Genomic DNA, 15,126 nt, shown 5'->3' on the forward strand with positions numbered 1-15,126 from the left:
TTTATTTGGCCATACTAGCTGACTAGCATGTGATCACTGCTCTACTCTTCTCTTTGCTGACCATGTAATCACTCAGCATGGAAGTCTGGGTCCAGCAAATTCATTTGCACAGACAATTCAGTTCTATGGTAAGTTGTGCTGTTGTGAAGATTCACATGCATGTCTTCCTGTGGCTTTTAGATCACTGCACATAGGCAGGACAGCAAATATTGCACAAATACCTCCTTTCCTGAAAAATGGATTTCACTTTGTGGCTTTGGGAAATGTTCCAGTTCCTTGTTACTCAAACAAAAAGCCAGGGATTCAACAAAAAGCTATCCCTAAATATGAGCCTTAAGCATGTGTTGTTGGTTCTGACTTCCAAATACACATTTCTCTGTTCAGCCATCATTCATAAATAACTGGGTGAATATATAAATTTCATTTTGGTATTAGAGATATTACCTATGCTTAAAATATGCACTACCACTTGAATCAATTATATCTCTAGAAACAGAATTAACTTCCTAGGTGTGTCCATCTAAGTGTGGATTGTGCAAAGAATATAATTGACACTAGGAATAGCATTATCCAAGCACTCCTAAATTTGTCCTAGAAGAACAGGGACACACAAGATTATTAATCAAAGAAAGATTCCAGCAATTTTGACTTAAAAATAAATATCATTATTATGGTTTAGTTTGTCAGATTCAGTTTCGCTAAAATCATTCACTAAGCTTTACTGGTTGAATAGCTTATATAATATAAATTGTTCCATTTCATTAGCTCATTTAAGATGTGGGGATGGTATGTGTGTAATTATTTACACTGAAAAAATTGACAGGTATGGGCTAAGAGATTTTCTGCTCCTTAGGAAATATGCAAGTATAGTAGAATTTATAAATAGCAACTGTGATAAGAGGATCCCTTTATCTAAAAATGAAATTTTATTCTGAATTCACCAAAGCAAATCTCTCTTAATTATGCTTTCTGTGATTTTGTGTATCTAGACTACTCCACATTAACAACTGAGTTTATATGAGCAAACTTCATTGCTCAGGTTAGATTTTCATTCTGATCCCAAAGATTACAGGTTACTGAATTACCCCTTAAACTTCCTAGCCTTGTAGATCCATTTAGCCTTAATTAAAGAAGCATCTTAGAAAAATAATCAGCCTGTTTGCATCCAAAGAAGGTACATATCAGTCTAGTGGTTGTTTATTAGCATAAAATATTATTTAATAGAGATTTTAATCACAGCAAGCTTATAGACAGACATATATTAAATGCATTAATCTTTCTATAAGGTTATTCTCAATGTATAAGGTTACTCCTCTGAAAAGACTGCTTCAGATTGCTTTCCGGTAATGCTAATACCCATTAAAAAGATGAATATATATGTGTGTAAGTCAATCATAAGGTATTAAAGAGGTATAGCAACTTAAGCTTCTTTTCTTCTTGGCAGGTCACTTTGAGAAATGTCCCAGTTCAATTAAAATATTTTTTCCATTTCCTAAGAGCAGATACAGATGTGTTCTGTCCTGTCTCTATCTCATCTTCACTGTCAGGATTTAAAACAAACCTGAGCAAGAAGTGACTAAGGATTGTCCAGCCATTTAAAATTCTAGTGTGGGGGTTAGGGGATGGCTAGTGTTTCTTAAAGAAGAACAAGGGCTTCCATTCTGTTAGACGTGTGTTTTGCGGTTATTACCTCAGATGTAGTAGACAATTCATGTTCTTTGTTAAAGCCAAGATTAACTAGGAGTTATATTTATCAGGTATTTATCAGTTACTTCATCTCTGCTTCCAAAATACCAAAGTAGCATAAGCAGTGATTGGGCAGTAAATGGGGAAAAAATCTTAAGGGACAGGAGAAATACAAGGGAAAAACTATGATACAGTATTTTCAGGTTACATGGGTGACATTGTCTATGAAAAGAGAGATGCAGAGAAAATACATTATTCTGGGCAACTATCTTAATATAATGTGTAGATGACTATAAAACAAACAACATATGTTAAACAGGAAGTAGTAGACATTGGATTATTAGCATCCTATTACGGAAGAATTTTTAATGATATTCTCAAAGCATCATACAGTAAATCAATGAATTAGTTAGAATAACTCTTGATAATAAAAGTTTGATATTCAGCATTATCTGCAGTGGAGTTGCTGTAGATCTGAGACAAAAATGTTTGGTTTTCTTGCAAGAGATCTCTCCTCTTGGAGTCACTCACTGATGTTGCATTGACCCAGAACTGTGAAAAAGCAGTAATAATAATAATAATGGACCTAGTACTTGGGCACGTTCACAGTTAGGTGTTGTTGCTGCATATTAAAACAATCATAAACCCTTTCCTTGTTTCCTTCCTCCACCTCTCAATAGGCATCCCACAGGTTGTATCCTAACTGGATAAAGCTTCTACCACATGAAAAGAAATTAACTCTCTGCTAGGTGACACCAGGGTGAAATAGTGATGTGTTTCCAAATTATAGTAAGGGATTTCCCAAAACATTTTTTTATCACAATTAGTTAAATATGTGACATTTCCTGGGATGAAGTACTTTTGTCTTACCTCTTTCACAAAAAACCCCCAAACCCATACTTTCTTTCCTACTCCACACCATAAAATATCAATTCCACACACTTTTCTGCTCTTCAGAAAATCCATTGATTCCATACTCTTAGTCTCATAACTCACTAATTGTATACCCTCTCACCTGTGATGGTTCTCGGGGGACCCAGAGCTGTGAGTCCCTCCTACCGCCAGTGAAAGGGAGCCTTCCTGTTAGCCATCCAAGCACCCTCCTCTGAGCAATGTCAGTCCTTACTTTGCCTTATCGTTAACGATAGGTGTACCCCAGTCCTCAAGCCCTTTTGAAGCATTCTCTGGTAGTGTCCAGCCCCTGCTCCACTGAACACACAGAAATACCAGGGCTACTGTCCCCAAGAGAATAGTGTATACACCAGCTTGTAGGATTCAACTGAGGATCAGGTTAACACTACAGCACAAAGATATATTTATAGTGAAACAAAAATAAGTTTATTATCAAAGATGCAACAGCTACTAAGGATAATGGAAACAAAAGTGTTATATGTAAAACAAAATCATAACACATTTTTTTAAAGACTAAACTTAACAGGCTAACTGCCTGTCTAAAGAAGTCTTATCTCACCCAAAGTCCTTTGCAGCATCTTTCACTAAGGTAGTTAGAGATCCTGTTTTTGTGAATGTAAATGTGCTGTTTGTTTACTTCCTAGAATAAAGGGGTGTCTTTTTGCCTTCTGCTTATATTCCCAGTGTTCATTGTTTGTACTCTGGGTGATAGCCTCTGTGGCTTATTTTCCTGTGTGCTGCTACCTTGTTGATTTCATGTGTCCCTTCTGACTTCCTGCGTAGATGCGTAGTCATTGTGTTAACTTACAATGCTTAATTTACATTACAATATAGAGACCAGTGAATAAACATCTTTTGTCTGACAGAAAACCTGTTTGTCAATTCTGCCTTGAACAGAATTTAAAACACATTTTCAGTATACTTATGTAACTTTTTGCATAGTATCCATCCATCCATTTCACAATGATATTAATGAGCAGTGTGACCCTAGCTTTCATTAAAGACCTCACATAATGTTCTTTGGTGATCTAGAATGTACATACCGGGATCAGAATATTCTAGTAACCCCCTTGCTAGTTGGCATTGAGGGGTTTGGGGTTACATCAACTCAATCCATTAATCCTCCACCTCCACCCCTCTCAATATCCTTCAATGCACCAAGCTTGCCCAGTACCTCATGGAAGCTACTCTTGATGGCTTGCCTACCTGGCAGCTTTCTTCAGTACCAGAAGCTGATGGAGGCAGGCAAACTGCCCTGTGGTCCCTGGCTCTGGAATGATTGGATGGGATGGAGGGACGGTCCTGTTTTGTGGTAGCTGGATCATGGGTTGTCAAATGAGTTTCCTGTGGTTCTGCAATTCATTGGGTCTCCTCTGCCTGCTGGTGCTCCCCTCCCTCCAAGCTGGTTTCTCCCCTGGATTGTGTGGGGACGGGTCTCTGACCGTTCAAACTCTATGCTTAGATTGGGCAGGCAGTTAGAGGTGAATGCAGGACTTCCTCTAAGTACAGCAGTAGCTGGGCCTTGCCTGTCCTCCTTTTGACATGCCAGAGTGACTAGTGGGGCTGAGAAGAGAGTGCTCTGGTTGCAGGAATTGCTATTTTTATTATTTGTTGGTGCACTTGTCATGTGTTCCAGCTTGTACTGATGTGAGATGCAGGAATCTTTTTTTTTTTTTTTTTTTTTTTTTGAAGTAGCTGACTTGTCTGTGTTGCTAGTGAGCTCCACTCACAGCGCAGCATCTGGCTGAATGAGCAGCAGCAGCTTGTTCTTCCCCAACCTTAGAGCAGGCTGGAAACATTAACATGCCCAGCCAGCCACAGAATTGTGGGAGGGATTTTGAAACAATGACCCCTAACCCAAATGTAACCAGTTACTGTCCACCATGAGCATATCACTGTACACAGAACCAGCCTAAGGAATTTGGGGAGGTTTGAGATACACCCCTAAAAGTATTTGACTCCATTCAGTTTAAAAGATGTGTGGACCAGCTCTCTGCTCTGGCGGTGTGAAGCTCATAATAGATTCCCCAGGGTAAAGAGGCTGTTGTCTGGTGATCCCTAGCTGCTATATTTATTAGAGGGTGGATCTTAAATTCACCCCTACCTCCAGATTCCTACTGTTGGTTTGTTTTGGGCCTTGCAATTAGTTTGCATTTGTTTAGACCACTTTATGTAAGGCTAACTTCACAAAGAAATGGGCTAAAATATTTTTTAAATGAAAGCTGAGAGTTTTCTTCATGTGAACAAAGGGCTGCCCTGTTAACAAGGGGCCCATTTGAGTCCCTTCCAGTGTCGCAGTGACACGGAATCCTATGTAAATGGTCCAGCCCTGGGTGGGGGTTAGAATGCTACAGAATCGAAGTGCCAATCAGTGGATCTTGGAGTCACCCAATTGGATGCACCATTGATTCCAGTCTTATACCAGTCAGTTGACGAGCAGCTCCCCTGCTTCAAAGCATATATGTGTATGGGTACCAGTGATCAGTGGTTTATGTTCTTTATAAACAAAGTTGTACCCTTTCAGCAATTTTTTATTAAATTTGTGCGGCATGCATCTGCTTTGTGCTGTGCCCATCAAAATTGCTTTTTATGCAGTGTCCTTTTTAACCTCCAAGCTCACTAAGTTGCTTGATCTGTTTTGGAGTCAGAAAATGTTCAGTCATGGGAAAATTTCGAGCAAATTAACCTTCCATGGAAAAATAACTGCCTGTTTGTCATCTGCAGTAGGCATTGATCCCTAACTTGTTTATGGCTTGCATTTGTTATGCATGAGTAAGCACATTAGCCTTTTCATTTCATTCATTAGACAGTTAGTCCTTGATTAGTGTTTTCTAGTTTCTGTCAAATACAGTATTACTTCTTAATTCATTTTGTCTTAGGTCTTTCTTTTACTTTTGCCTTAATGTAGAGGAAAGTTAACAAGTTAAGCACAACAGTGGTCCTTTCTGTTTATTTTTTTCTAGGAAATATACTTTCACTAATTGGAGTGTCTAACATGTGGATAAAGTATCAAAAACTGTGCTTTCTAGCTAGCAGAGTTGGTTTTGATTTACTGGCTCTCTTTACTTGGAAGGCTGGCAGCTCAAGTTTTACTACCAGTATCACTTTGAGGATGAAGTATTTTGTAACTACAGGATTACCTATAATAGCAAATGTTTGCCTTGTAAAATTACTTTTCAACTTTCTTAATAATATGTGAATGATAAGCAGATGAGACTGACAGGACAATGAGTTTGCAAATACTCCATTGAGGCAAGGAAGTTTCCCGTGGGAGTTTACAAGCGAGGTGAAGCAGATAAGGATGTGCTTAAGGTTAGCACAGTTTCTTTCTCTCTCTCTCTGTATTTTTTATCTTGCTCATAGACCACTACAGTTGAACTATAATGGTACTGATTTTACAGATAGATGGATATGAAAAACAGCATCAATAATTTTCTATTAAATACATGGCACTTAAATACATGATGTGAATGTGGCATGGTCTGAAGGTTTTACTGACACACATTTGGGATGATATATGTAACTTATAAGTATTGAAGCTACTTGGGAGTAATTTGGTTAGCCATCGCAAACTCATACTGCTTAAAATATTTATTCCACACCACATCATCATGTGTGATGGTAGTGTGTGTGTGCACACGCACATGTGCACCAGGAAACTGTGATTTAGACCCCTTTTGGTGCCTCTTGAGTGCACCCCACAGGGGACAGGCCTGGCTTCCTGTACCTCATTCTGGGTGGAACCACATGGCCCAACCATTCTTAGGTCTTGTCTACACTGCCACTTTACAGCGCTGCAACTTTCTTGCTCAGGGGTGTGAAAAAACAAACACACCGAGCGCTGCAAGTTTCAGTGCTGTAAAGTGGCAGTATAGACAGTGCACCAGCACTAGTAGCTACTCCCCTTGTGGAAGTGGGTTTTTTACAAAGTTGGGAGAGCTCTGTACCTCGGGGGGAACACCCTGCAACCCCATGTTCCTTATAGTATGATTGTGTGGTATCCAATGCAAAGTTTTTCATGTCGGGTGTCTTTGGAAGGCTTTAAGGTGCCACCAGACTCTTTGTTGTTTTTGGAAGGCTCGTGATGCACTGAGCATTGTTGTTATAGTAATGTTATAGGTCGTAATTTTACGTATATAGTTATGAGGCTGAAAATGTGTCCTCATGGCTTAAAACAAGCCCAGGCCAAAGCTCTCCAGGAACAGAGAGGCAGTTCACACCTCATCAGGGCATGTATGGAACAAACCCAGCCCAGTCTCACAGGAACAAAGGACACTGGCCTAGACAGAAACAAAGGATCTGTTGGACTCTTGAGTGAGTCACCCCCCTCTCTTTGCTCAATTTGGGACTACGGTGAGGTAATACGCACCTGACTCTGAAGGAGTGAGCGGCAAAGCCAAGAGGGAAAAGACATGATAAAAGGGAGAGATGTTTGCCATGCTCGCTCTCACTTATACCTCCAAGCAACTGAAGCACTGATCAAAGGGGAGAGCCTGGCTGAAGGGCAACCAGCCAGCCTGTGGTGAGAAGCATATAAGTTTGTAAGGCCACTAAAAGTGTTAAGATCAGCTTAGAATGCGTTTTGCTTTTATTTCATTTGACCAAATATGACTTGTTGTGCTTTGACTTATAATCACTTAAAATCTATCTTGCAGTTTTCCAGCGGGCACTGCAAAACGAAGGTTCCTAGGGTTGTGGCTGGGACCAAAGATATTGGCTAGTGTCATTCAGTTGCACAATCCAAGCAGCAGCTGGCCAAAAGCACTTGCTCACGTAGCAAGGAGCAGCTTACATGTTAGAGGCTTTGCATGAACAGCCCGGGAGAGGGGGTTCTCACAGCAGGGTAAGGCTGGCTCCCACAGTCGAGGATTGGAGTGACATTGCAGATCACCGGTCCAGATAACACCAGGGGAATGTCATACCTAGACATTTTTTTACTTACACCTTTGTATATCTCCCTAAACCCAGCCAATTCCAGCTCTGGCAGGGAGAAAACAGACTGCCCCCGTTGTAGTTTCTACTGCTGACTCTGTCAATCAGGTGTCAGCTTTTCATTGCACGGCCTCTTCAAGCTCACCCAATCTCACCTCCCTTTTCTACAATCTTTGGGGATTAGATGTCTTTGATCCAGGCTTAGCTTTGGAAAGAGTAAACCATTCTAAGCTGGATGGAGCCAGACAGGTAGTTTATTCCCCAGTGATAGCTCAGCCATTGTTTTCTCATGGATTCTTACATTGGGGGGAGGGATAGCTCAGTGGTTTGAGCATTAGCCTGCTAAACCCAGGGTTGTGAGTTCAATCCTTGAGGGGGCCACTTGGGAATCTGGGGCAAAATCAGTACTTGGTCCTGCTAGTGAAGGCAGGGGGCTGGACTTGATGACCTTTCAAGGTCCCTTCCAGTTCTAGGAGATGGGATGTGTTATTGTTTTACCTTTCCTGTTTGGTTCCTTAAATAACCCCTTCTGATCTGCCTCCATATCAAATAACCCATCATAACCAAACACACAGAGGCCTTGTGTGATACTCCCTGGGGGTACTCAGGATTGTCAGCCATAGACACTACCATATACCCCTAGCGTCAGTGAGCTTTGTCTGTGCCTGCCTGGGTTCAGCCCCCGGACTCCACCAGCTATTGGCAACACAAGCACCTTGCCTCCAGGCCTCGCTCTCTACAGGTTAGTGTTAGGCACACTCCACCCCACAAGTCCTCCTAGCATCACCAGTGTCCAGCCCCTGCTCTAGTGGACACTCACAGAATTACCAGGCTTGCTGTTCCCAAAGGAACAGTACACCACAGCTTACTAGTTAATAGATTAATAGATTCCAAGGCCAGGAGGGGTCATGGCGATGATATAGTCTGACAACCTGCCTAACACAAGCCATAGAACTTTAGTTCCTAGCGTTCACCTTAGAACGCAACCTTGCTTAAGACATAACACTTAAATGTCTTTATAGAGAAAGCAAGTATAAGTTTTTTTTAACAAAGAACAGAGATTCATATGATAGCAAACAGAAATATTGAAACAATCATAACATGCTTTCTATGGCCTCAACTTAACTAACAATTATACTCCTGTTTAAAGAAGTTTATCTCACCCAACTTTCTTCCCAACATTTTCAGCCAAGCCTGGTTGAGATCCCTTTTTCATGAAGCAAATTCACTGGCAGTTTACTTCTTCAGTGAGGGATGCCAGGGCTTCTTTCACTCCCACATTTACCAGAACAGATCTTTAATCTTCACCTGAAAACTCCCCCTCTCCCTCTGTTTACCTCGTCCTGTTAATTTTCTTTTGAAGTGCCCCCAAGCTCTTCATTACTGTTTAACTTGGTATGCTAATAGACATGATGTTCAACAAGAACAAGTGCAGAGTACAGCACTTAGGACGGAAGAATCCCATGCACTGCTACAATCTAGGAACCGAATGGCTAAACAGCAGTTCTGCAGAAAAGTACTTAGGGTTTACAGTGGACAAGGAGCTGGATATGAGTCAACAGTGTACCCTTGTTGCCAAGAAGGCTAACGGCATTTTGGGCTGTATAAGTAGGGGCATTGCCAGCAGATCGAGGGACGTGATCATTCCCCGCTATTCGACATTGGTGAGGCCTCATCTGGAGTACTGTGTCCAGTTTTGGGCCCCACACTACAAGAAGGATGTAGAAAAATTGGAAAGAGTCCAACGGAGGGCAACGAAAATGATTAGGGGTCTGGAGCACATGACTTATGAGGATAGACTGAAGGAACTGGGATTGTTTTGTCTGCAGAAGAGAAGAATGAGGGGGGATTTGATAGCTGCTTTCAACTACCTGAAAGGGGGTTCCAAAGAGGATGGATCTAGACTGTTCTCAGTGGTAGCAGATGACACAACAAGGAGTAATGGTCTCAAGTTGCAGTCGGGGAGGTTTAGGTTGGATATTAGGAAAAACTTTTTCACTAGGAGGGTGGTGAAGTACTGGAATGGGTTACCTAGAGAGGTGGTAGAATCTCCTTCCTTAGAGGTTTTTAAGGTCAGGCTTGACAAAGCCCTGGCTGGGATGATTTAGTTGGGAATTGGTCCTGCTTTGAGCAGGGGGTTGGACTAGATGACCTCCTGAGGTCCCTTCCAACCCTGATATTCTATGATTCTATTGTAAGACACATAATAGTAAGCTAGGGAGATAAACTTCTCCAGAGAGACACTTTTCTCAAGGAACGCTAGCTTTGAGTGAGTTGCCTTTAACTACAAGATCTTAAGAACATAATTTCCAGTATACACCCCTATCTTCTTACATATTATCCGCATGTACATCTCACAATGATTATGATGACCAGGATGACATGGGCTTTCATTAGAGATTTTACATGACATTCTTTGGTGTACTAGTAGGTAAACACCAGGCACTGGGGAATCCCTATAAACCTTTTATACCCCTGTCCCTCTTGGCACAAAGAGGTGCCTGAATCACACCTGCACCATATAAAAGAATCAATAGAGATATTTCCAGTTCATCACATTGTGTATAAAAGCTTACCTCTTATTTGTTGTTTTTAATCCGTGATCTTAAGGTGCTTTATGTCATCTTCATAAGTTAATGTTACCAAATCTGTGTGTATTAGTAATATATATGATAGAATATAAAAAATATAAACCCCTACACATTTCTTCCCAGGTGACTATGAGGTAATAGGACACGTGTATCTAAAGGCTGGGAATGCCTGTGCTCTGGGGTGCTCTATGTAGGGATCTGATTTAGAGATTGAGCATGCAGTCATTTTGAAACGGCAATGGTGGTTGTTCTCCTATACTGAATCCACTTTTTTTTAAATGTGTATATAATATTGGGTAGCCAGATCTTGACCTAGACCACATAGAACTTGTATACAAGACTATTAGACTAATGGCCCTATACAAATGCTCAGGCTGTATATAGGTGAAGTTACCTTAGTGGGTCTTCCACCCTAATTTATTTATTCTGTAATCCAGCAAAAACAATGGTGTGGATAGTAAACCTTCACTGAAAACAAATGCCTGTATGCTGCACAAGAAGTTAGAGATACTTTCAGCAAAAATAACTATCACATTCCACTCATGTAAAAAGACGTAACAGACTGTAAAATGTGTAGTAGGGGAATGATCTGGAGATATAGCTGCTTGTTAGAATACTGTATATCTGAGATTTCAAAATTATCAGGGTACTGCTCTTGTATAATGATAGTGCACAAAACATCTTGTGGTTTATGTGCCTTGGTTACAATTTCGATTTTATATTTTGCAGTTTTACCCATAGTGATAGATTTACACATTTCTTTTTTCCTGTTAGGATGCTTCAATTGCCCACAGATTCCACATCATGCGAGAAAAACATCCAGAGAAGTTCAACAGTAGGTAAGAACACAAACAATATTTGCAAGTGAATGAGTAAGATGTATGTTACATGAGGAGGTAAATTCTGCATTTTCCTTCAAAATATTGATTATTGTTACAAGACAGAATGTCACTGCATCTTACTTTAAATATCTGGTTCCAGATTACTCCGATTAAAGTCAGTGATGTCTGGTATCTCAGTTGAAGTGAGCAGCATTATAAATAAACCGTTCTCACATGCAAAATGATTGACTCTTAAGATTAGCATGATAGAGATGATGCACTGTGGTATCTGAGGATCCCTGAGTTGACACTTTGCCATTAGGAACTGCAGAGCACTTATTAGACAGCTGCAGCTGGGGATCCTTATCTTTCATTCCTGCATACACACTGGTATGTTGACAAGGGGCTCTTCCATATATACTCTTTGTGAGGAAGGGCAACTGAATGCTGTTTTATAAATATATACGTCTTATCATTAAGAAGCTTGGGAAATGTCTAAAATGTGCGAACTGAAACTTTGCGTATATACACATGTTCCTTTTTGAGTTTGATATGGACTGCTGTTCCAAAGCTTTTTTGGAAATGTAAAATGTATTAATATATACTCTAAATACATCTTTCCTCAATCAACGGCTTACTGGGTATATAAAATCCATAATGCAATGCTTGTTTGTCTCTCATATTAGGGTAATTTATCAGATCAACAATGATGGGGAACAGCAACCTTTCATAAGTCTTAAGTAACATTTAAAGGTACAAGAGAGGAAAAGAAATCAATACAATATATAGGAATATATACTGCACATACTGGACTTTCATCTGAAGAAGTGAGGTTCTTACCCACGAAAGGTTATGCTCCCAATACTTCTGTTAGTCTTAAAGGTGCCACAGGACCCTCTGTTGCTTTATACCGCACATATTTATTTATATATTTATGAATATATTCTCTCTCTGGGCCAAATTGTGACATTTACCCACCGGCCTGACTGGGGGCTATGTGGAGCTGCTATGCTCCATAAGGAGATCTTGGAGCAATTGTGCCTCAGGTAAGCAAGCTGCCCTAATGGATTAGAGTTACACAGGCTGCCATGTCTATAGGATAGTGGATCTGCTCTCTGTAGTATGGCTGTCCTGCTTTGTGGACCAGAACAGAGTGGTGTGAGTGGGGCCATTAACCACTGTAGTGTGGCCGAAAACACTGTGCTCCCCCAACCACAGGGACTGAGGTTGTCACAAGCCATACACCAGGAGGCTTCTTACACACTCAGTACCCCTCAGCCTCTGTGAGGATCTATCATGATGCAGGGTTTAATATATTACAATAAATTCCAAAATAAACACCCATGTTAAAACACAGACGTGGGCAACCTGCGGCCCATCAGGGTAATCTGATTGCAGGCCGCAAGACATTTTGCTGATGTTGACCATCTGCCACTTCCCGCAGCTCTCACTGGGCGCGAACAGTGAACCGCAGCCACTGGGAGCTGCGGGGGACCGTGCCTGCAGACGGTCAATGTCAGCAAAATGTCTTGGGGTCCGCAATCAGATTACCCTGATGGGCCGCATGCAGGCCACAGGTTGCCCACCATGGTTATAACAGCTCCTCTTCATAAAGCTCATATATTTTTCACTCCCAAGAATTATATAATGAAGAGAATACAGTGGGTCCGAAAGACATATTGGTGGAGCTATCGGACACTTATCAAATGCAGGTTTTCTGGACTCTGAAGGTGAAGCAGGTTTATCAGTGGCTCTTCTGCGTATTTTCAGCAGTTGGAAATTTTAATTTATAAAAAGCTCAGCTAATAATATGAGTTTCAGATCAGATTTCATGTCACAATAAATCATATGCCATTAATAACATCTGCTAGCAGGCTCACCTTGAAATTCATCTATATTTTAAAGATTCTGATGTTTCTAACATTATCTTAAGGAAATTAATTACAAAAATATATAGTTCCAATCTTTCCACCTCTTGTTACTGAGATACTGAAAGAACTTGAAAAGGTAATGATATTTCCAGGGGTTAGAGGAGCTCTCATTCAGATGATATAATATTTATCAAAAATAAATCTAAGAATTAACTGTTAAAGTTATAATTTGCTAGCATGTTTATAATAAGAGAAGTTCTAATGTCAAACTAGTCATTTTTAGATAGCCAGAGCTCTACCTTTAACTATTTTAGACAAAAGACAATAAATATCTTTATTCAGATAGTTTCCTGAAGCATTTTGCTACAGGCTTATCATTTTTAAAATATTTGTTTTATTTTGCATAGAGGGGTAAATGACAAACCCTGCTAATGTAATTTTACATACAATTATCTCAGATGCAGTTTGTTCTTTTAACAGCAGTTTGCATATGGTGACATTCCATAATGAGAAACCTGCTGTAAGGTATTAAGTATGAGAAAACAGATCGCATTTTAGAATTCACTGAGCCAGTGGCTATAAACTTTGTAATTTACTAGAAGGTGGCATTTTCAAAAGCATCTCAGTAACTTGGGAGCACAAATCCCAATAAGGTCAAAGGGAATTGTACTCCTAAGCCATTTAGCCTCCTGAAAAATCTCACCCTAAATTCCTATATTCTTATCCTGTCTCTGAAAAAAGAATCTCTCTCAGGCTTGGAGTTCGTTTAGTAAATTCTGATTTCTCAGAGATGATGAGCACCCAGAGCTCCTGTTAAACTAAGTGAGAGATTAAATATTTCTGTAAATCAGACCACTGCACTGCAGTTCTACTTTCAGAAGTGGCTATGTAACGATCTGTTACACAGCCAACATGGAATTCCTTGCTAACCAGAATTTGATTTTTTTGTGTTATACAGAATAGATATAGAATCATAGAAATGTAGGGCTGGAAGGAACCTCAAGAGGTCATCAATTCCAGCTCCCCTGCACTGAAGCAGGACCAAGTAAATCCAGTCCATATCTGACAGGTGTTTGTGCAACCTGTTCTTAAAAACCTCCAATGATGGGGATTCCACAACCTCCCTTTGACACCTCTTCCAGAATAGCTAGGATAAACTCTGAATATGACAAAAGAAGTTTTTGTTACTTTAAACAGTTAGTACAGGCTAGGGAGTGTGAGCTGGATTCTATCCTCGCTCATGCACCATCAATAAAATTGATCGCTAAGATCCACATTGAAGGACAATTCTGCCCTCATTTAATACACCTGTTCAATTCCATGGAAACTAAAACAGGTTATAGCTGCAGCAATATAAGTTAGGACAGATTTTGGCCTGCAACATGTTGTTGTTGTGGGTTTTTTTTAATAAACTACTGATGATTCATAAGCTAGAAAGAATCCAACTCAACAGTCTGAACCCAGGTTATGTTGGTAGAGCTGGCCATAAGTGGAGGGAAAAACGTATTTTTACTTGTAAACTGAGCAGATGTGATAGGAAAATGAAATCACTGAGATGCAACCACTGTGGGACCCCCTCCCCCCCGCCATGCCAGTTTTATAGTTTTATAGTCAATTCTCAGAGGACAACTTTGGTGCCTCACTTTCACTATGTATAAAATAGAAATAAAAAGTGTTTCAATGTCACTGGGTTTGGAGGGATTGTTTAGTTAGTGCTCATAAAATGCTTTCAAAGTAATAGAATCTAAATATTAGGAACTCTTTCCTCTATTCAACATGTGACAGGAATAATGATTTTCTTTTTCACACAAACTTTTTACATTGCTAATTTCTCAAAAGTACAAAAAATAAAGTAGGACTGAGATTTTCAAAGTCACCCAAGGGATTTGGACACCCAATTCCCCCTCCCCACCCCAATCAACTTAAATACATAGCAAATAAAGAAATGCACATAACTAAAGAATGTATGCAATAGATATACTGTAATCTTTAAAGATACTCTTCTGAAAACCTAGAGTTGCATCCTTTAGTGTGATTCTTTTCTTTTCAATGATCATGTGTGTCCCATGGTCTTACTGATAAGATAAATACTGTTACCATTCCACGGACACTTAAGGAGGCAAGTGTTTAAATGCATTCATAACTATTAGAATCTGAGTTGTCATAGTAGCCAAACACTGGTGGTTTGAAGTGCTGAGATTACTGCACTTGAGAAAGCATGGTTCAATTCCTAGTCCCTCCTGTTAAGAGCAGGATCAAATTTCTTGATTTCAGTGAGCAAGTGTCTAGTAGTTAACCCTGAGGCGAAGCAAA

At 40.1% G+C, this 15,126-nt stretch overlaps 1 protein-coding gene across 1 annotated transcript in view; it reads left to right on the plus strand.

Annotated features, from left to right (window-relative positions):
- DGKB (diacylglycerol kinase beta) overlaps positions 1-15,126 on the plus strand; it is a 465,349-nt gene that overhangs the window by 275,862 nt on the left and 174,361 nt on the right. The window contains exon 19 of the mRNA XM_054021197.1: positions 10,896-10,960. Within this exon, the coding sequence (XP_053877172.1) occupies positions 10,896-10,960 (65 nt within the window). The remainder of the gene's footprint in view (positions 1-10,895; positions 10,961-15,126) is intronic.

This window comes from Malaclemys terrapin, chromosome 2 (assembly GCF_027887155.1).
Source record: "Malaclemys terrapin pileata isolate rMalTer1 chromosome 2, rMalTer1.hap1, whole genome shotgun sequence".
In the NCBI taxonomy this organism is placed as follows: domain Eukaryota; kingdom Metazoa; phylum Chordata; order Testudines; family Emydidae; genus Malaclemys; species Malaclemys terrapin.